General features: G+C 35.1%; 1 protein-coding gene across 5 annotated transcripts in view; it reads left to right on the top strand.

Moving 5' to 3' along the window:
* Window positions 1–3,902, top strand: part of Hace1 (HECT domain and ankyrin repeat containing E3 ubiquitin protein ligase 1) — a 169,160-nt gene that overhangs the window by 31,994 nt on the left and 133,264 nt on the right. For 3 of the 5 annotated variants that reach the window (XM_023722342.1, XM_023722341.1, XM_004637452.2), the window contains exon 7: window positions 2,879–2,961. The exons of the other annotated variants lie outside the window; for them this stretch is intronic. In XM_023722342.1, coding sequence (XP_023578110.1) covers window positions 2,879–2,961 — 83 coding nt within the window. The remainder of the gene's footprint in view (window positions 1–2,878; window positions 2,962–3,902) is intronic. 5 annotated transcript variants of the gene reach the window in all.

Here is a 3,902-nt window from a genome sequence, read left to right as displayed (position 1 = left end):
TTTTTTTTTTTTTTTGTGGAGCTCCCAGATATTATCTTTCTATGCTTCTGTTGAATTATTTATTCTATTATACTTTTAATTACTCATTGTCTGAATATTTTTCCTTTGGATTAGAATCACATTGTATCATGTACAGGTACAAATTCTCTGTGGTGATTATGATCCTTAGTATATCTAAAATGTCCAGTAAAATCTGATTAAAAAAAGGATTCATACTCTTGTTCTGTAGACATAACTTTTTTTTTCGTGTTTGAGGGAATCAGTTACTTTTTAAATATTCATTTTCTTTCATTCCTTTGATAGTCTTTATTGTTCTGAGTTTCTGTCTAAATTTTTGTTTTTCAGGTTACAGGCCTGTATTTTGTGTTGATTCATGTGTAAAACTGAGGTACTCAGATGTTGACTGGAAGCACTGTGTATGTGGGCTGAATTAGTTGACTGTTTGGCTTCTATGTACACTGAAGTTTCTCACTGTTGGCCCTGTTGTTATGTTAAAACTGATAATTCTTTGTTGTGAGGGCTCTCTTACGAGTTGTAGGATGTTTAGCTGTCATTTTGGCCTATCAATAGCATACTCTTCCTCAGCTTTGAAAGTCAAAGTATCCTCTGGCATTGCCTAATGTCCCCTATGGGGAAAGTGTGCCCTCCTTTGAGATTACTACTGTAGACCCATTGGCTTGAACTGGACTATTTTATGGGTGGCTCTAATGACTCTTTAGAATTCTTTCTCTGCTTCCAGGCTTCAGACAGGATTAATTTCCTCTGCTTGAGTTTCGAAGGCTGGCTGCTGACTTTCTGGGAGCCAAATGATATATGGGACCGATAGTTTTCACTTAATTAGTGCTTTTACCATGGCTCTTCAATCTTGCTTTTACCTGTATTTTTTGCCTTTCAGTCCAGAACCTCCCTAATGACTTTATCTGGAGAATGAACATCTCATCTTTGAAACAGTATAGGGAGGGATAGTGACTGCTTGTGTGGGATGGAAGGAAAGAAACAACAAAGGAAGGATCATTTTCTTTTATAGCTTTTCATCTGTTCCTCCTGTTTTTAATCTCCAGGTAATCAGCCTATCCTCAACGGTATTTCAGTTATCTGTGTGTGTACGTGTGTACACTACACTGAGAATTTGGTTGCTTATTGGGTCTATAGTGGTAGGTTCAAATGAGCAGAAGTTTTCCCCCACTTGCAGTTACTTAGATCAGCTTTCTTTGAATCAGTTATCATTTGCTTGCCATCTTTAGAAAACTTATTTAGTATGCTGTTGTATTTGTTTTTTTTTGTTCTCTGGGCAGATGTTATTGACAGTTCTAAGTTTTGGAGTAGCAGCAAGGTGAAGCACACATGTTCAGTTCTGGAGTATTTATTAAACAGTCTTAATTCCATAAACTATTTCATATTTTTATGCTTTTATTCCTTTTATAGGAGAAACTCAAATGAGAATTATAGGAATAAAACCAGAAAATATTTTTTAGAAAGATTTCTAGGTGGGGCTTATTTTATTTCTAATCATCAAATATATATTTTTAAGAATTTTATATTAGCATACTTCTTTTTAGTATGAATCAAATGGACTCATAGAAGTAGAGCTGTAGGGACCAAGTATATATGTATGACTATCAAAGAAATTAAGCTAGTATTGAGTATTGTTTATAGGGAAAGTATATCTTAGCTTTTTAATATTTGTTATGGGTCACATCAAAATGTCCCCTCAAAGCCTTATGCATTCAGAGGTAGTCAAATCTGGAGTGTGTGTTGCTGGGAATAAGGGTATGAGATTACTAAATCATTCCACTGATTTTGATCCCTATATGCCATCCAACCTTGCCTTGGAGCCAGCTGATTATGGACTGAAATCTCTATAAACTGGAGCCAAATTAATCTTTGCTCCTTTAACTTTGGGTGTCAGGTATTTTATTTCAGCAGTGAGAAAAGTAACTTAAGATAATATTATATAATTACCAGTTATATGCTTTGACATTGAGAAAGTTATAACTCAATGCCTACTTTTTCTCTTTTAGAGATTAAAAATTCTGCTTTTAAATTCAATTTTTTTAAAAGTGTGCAGTTCATTAGACATATGTTGCTGTTTAAATTTAAATTAATTGTAATTAAAAATTCAGTTCCTCAGTTGTACTGGCCATACTTCAAGTGCTCAGTAGCTATACAGTGCTGCTCAACAGCCTTCCTGAGCTAAAAAAAGGTGTAGTTTTTTTTTTTTTTTTGGTACCGGGGTTGAATAAAAAAGCTCATATCACATTTGTTATGGCTTGTATTTAGATGTCTTCCAAAAGCCTTGTGCCATCAGATATGGGGCTTTTTTAAAGGTGGCTGGATCTAGAGTGTGTGATAGTGGAATTGATTCATGGTTCAGTGCTAAGCTCAAGCACTCTAGGATTAAGGCTGTTAGTACTGCCCACCCTGAATAGCCTGGATTAAGATAGGGGAGAAGGATGCTGTATGTCCCTTACTTGCTTTTTTTTTGTCTTCTGCTTGTTGACTTGCTGCCTTCTGCCCACCATGAACTGTTCTCCTCTGAGAAGCCAAACTGCCTTGGTTCCAGCTCTTATGGACTGAAACTTCTTCAAACTGAACTGAATAAACTTTTCCTCCCATTACTGAGATTTTGAACTCAGATATTTTGTCTCAGCAACAAGAAAAGTAACTCAGATAACACTGATGATTTCATGTATTACACTGAGATTCAAAGAATTTATCTAAGTTGAATTTATTTAACCATCACAGTTCACTTGTGTATATTCATATTCTCTTTAAAGCTTCAAGTTCTGGACAGGACTTTATGTGGATTAAAATTCTGATAATTGTGTGTTTTGTTTGACTTTTTTGAGTTTACTTTTAATTGTTTTCCTCCCCTCAGACTGTGCAGTGCTTGCTAGACAGTGGTGCTGATATTAACAGGCCAAATGTGTCAGGAGCCACCCCGCTGTATTTTGCTTGCAGGTAGGATATTTTATATTTTTAGATGGAGCCACTAAAAAATGTTCTCCTTTTCTCCTACACTTGTATTTCCAAACACGTATCTTTGTTTATTTCCTGAAGCTTTTGTTTTCCCATACATGCTATTGTTTCTTTAAAGATAAAGTAGGCCAGGGAGATGGCTCAGCGGTATAAGTGCCTACTTGGCAAGTGCAAGGTCCTGAGTTTTGATCCCTGGTACCCTCCCCCCATAAAAAAATGAATAGTAATATTCTGTTACTTAATTATATGGGGGAGAAATTAAATTATATATAATTGCTGGTGCTTTGATGTTACAGGGTGAGCTTTTGACTTATATCAATAATCCAGTAACTCCTATAGTATACTTAATCAAATAGCTAGTTCAGTTTCTTTGGGATAAGCTGTTGAAGTATATCATGGATCAAAGCCATGTCTTTCCTTTGTCTGCATTTTATAATTTCTAAAAACACTATTGAATCCATTGTGTTAGATATTAAATTATATTTTTGTATTTTATTCTAGGTTCTTTTTCTTTAATTTTACATTTTGTTTGCTTATTCATTCATGTAATCAAGTATCTAGATAGTGCTTAGTGTGTGACATACATTCTTATAAGCAGGGGTGGGATATAGCTCAGTGGTAGACTGCTTGTCTAGCATATGCAAAGATATGGATTCAGTCCCTAGCACTGTCAGAATTATAATACACACATGCATACACACACACACACACACACACACACACACACGTTCACCTACAGACTCACAAAAATAACCCTATCCCTAAGGAGCAGCTAGTAATTAGGTAAACATACTCATAGGTTCTCATGTAGACTTTTATGCCCATCTACCCCATATGTATTATATAACTGTAGTTTGTGATGATGAGCAGTACACAAAACACTATGGTGATTTTTCTTTCTGATTTATGTTGTACTTTTTTCT

The sequence above is a fragment of the Octodon degus genome, unplaced genomic scaffold (genome assembly GCF_000260255.1).
Source record: "Octodon degus isolate 3935 unplaced genomic scaffold, OctDeg1.0 scaffold00090, whole genome shotgun sequence".
In the NCBI taxonomy this organism is placed as follows: Eukaryota; Metazoa; Chordata; class Mammalia; order Rodentia; family Octodontidae; genus Octodon; species Octodon degus.
This window is presented reverse-complemented; position numbering and strand designations above follow the sequence as displayed.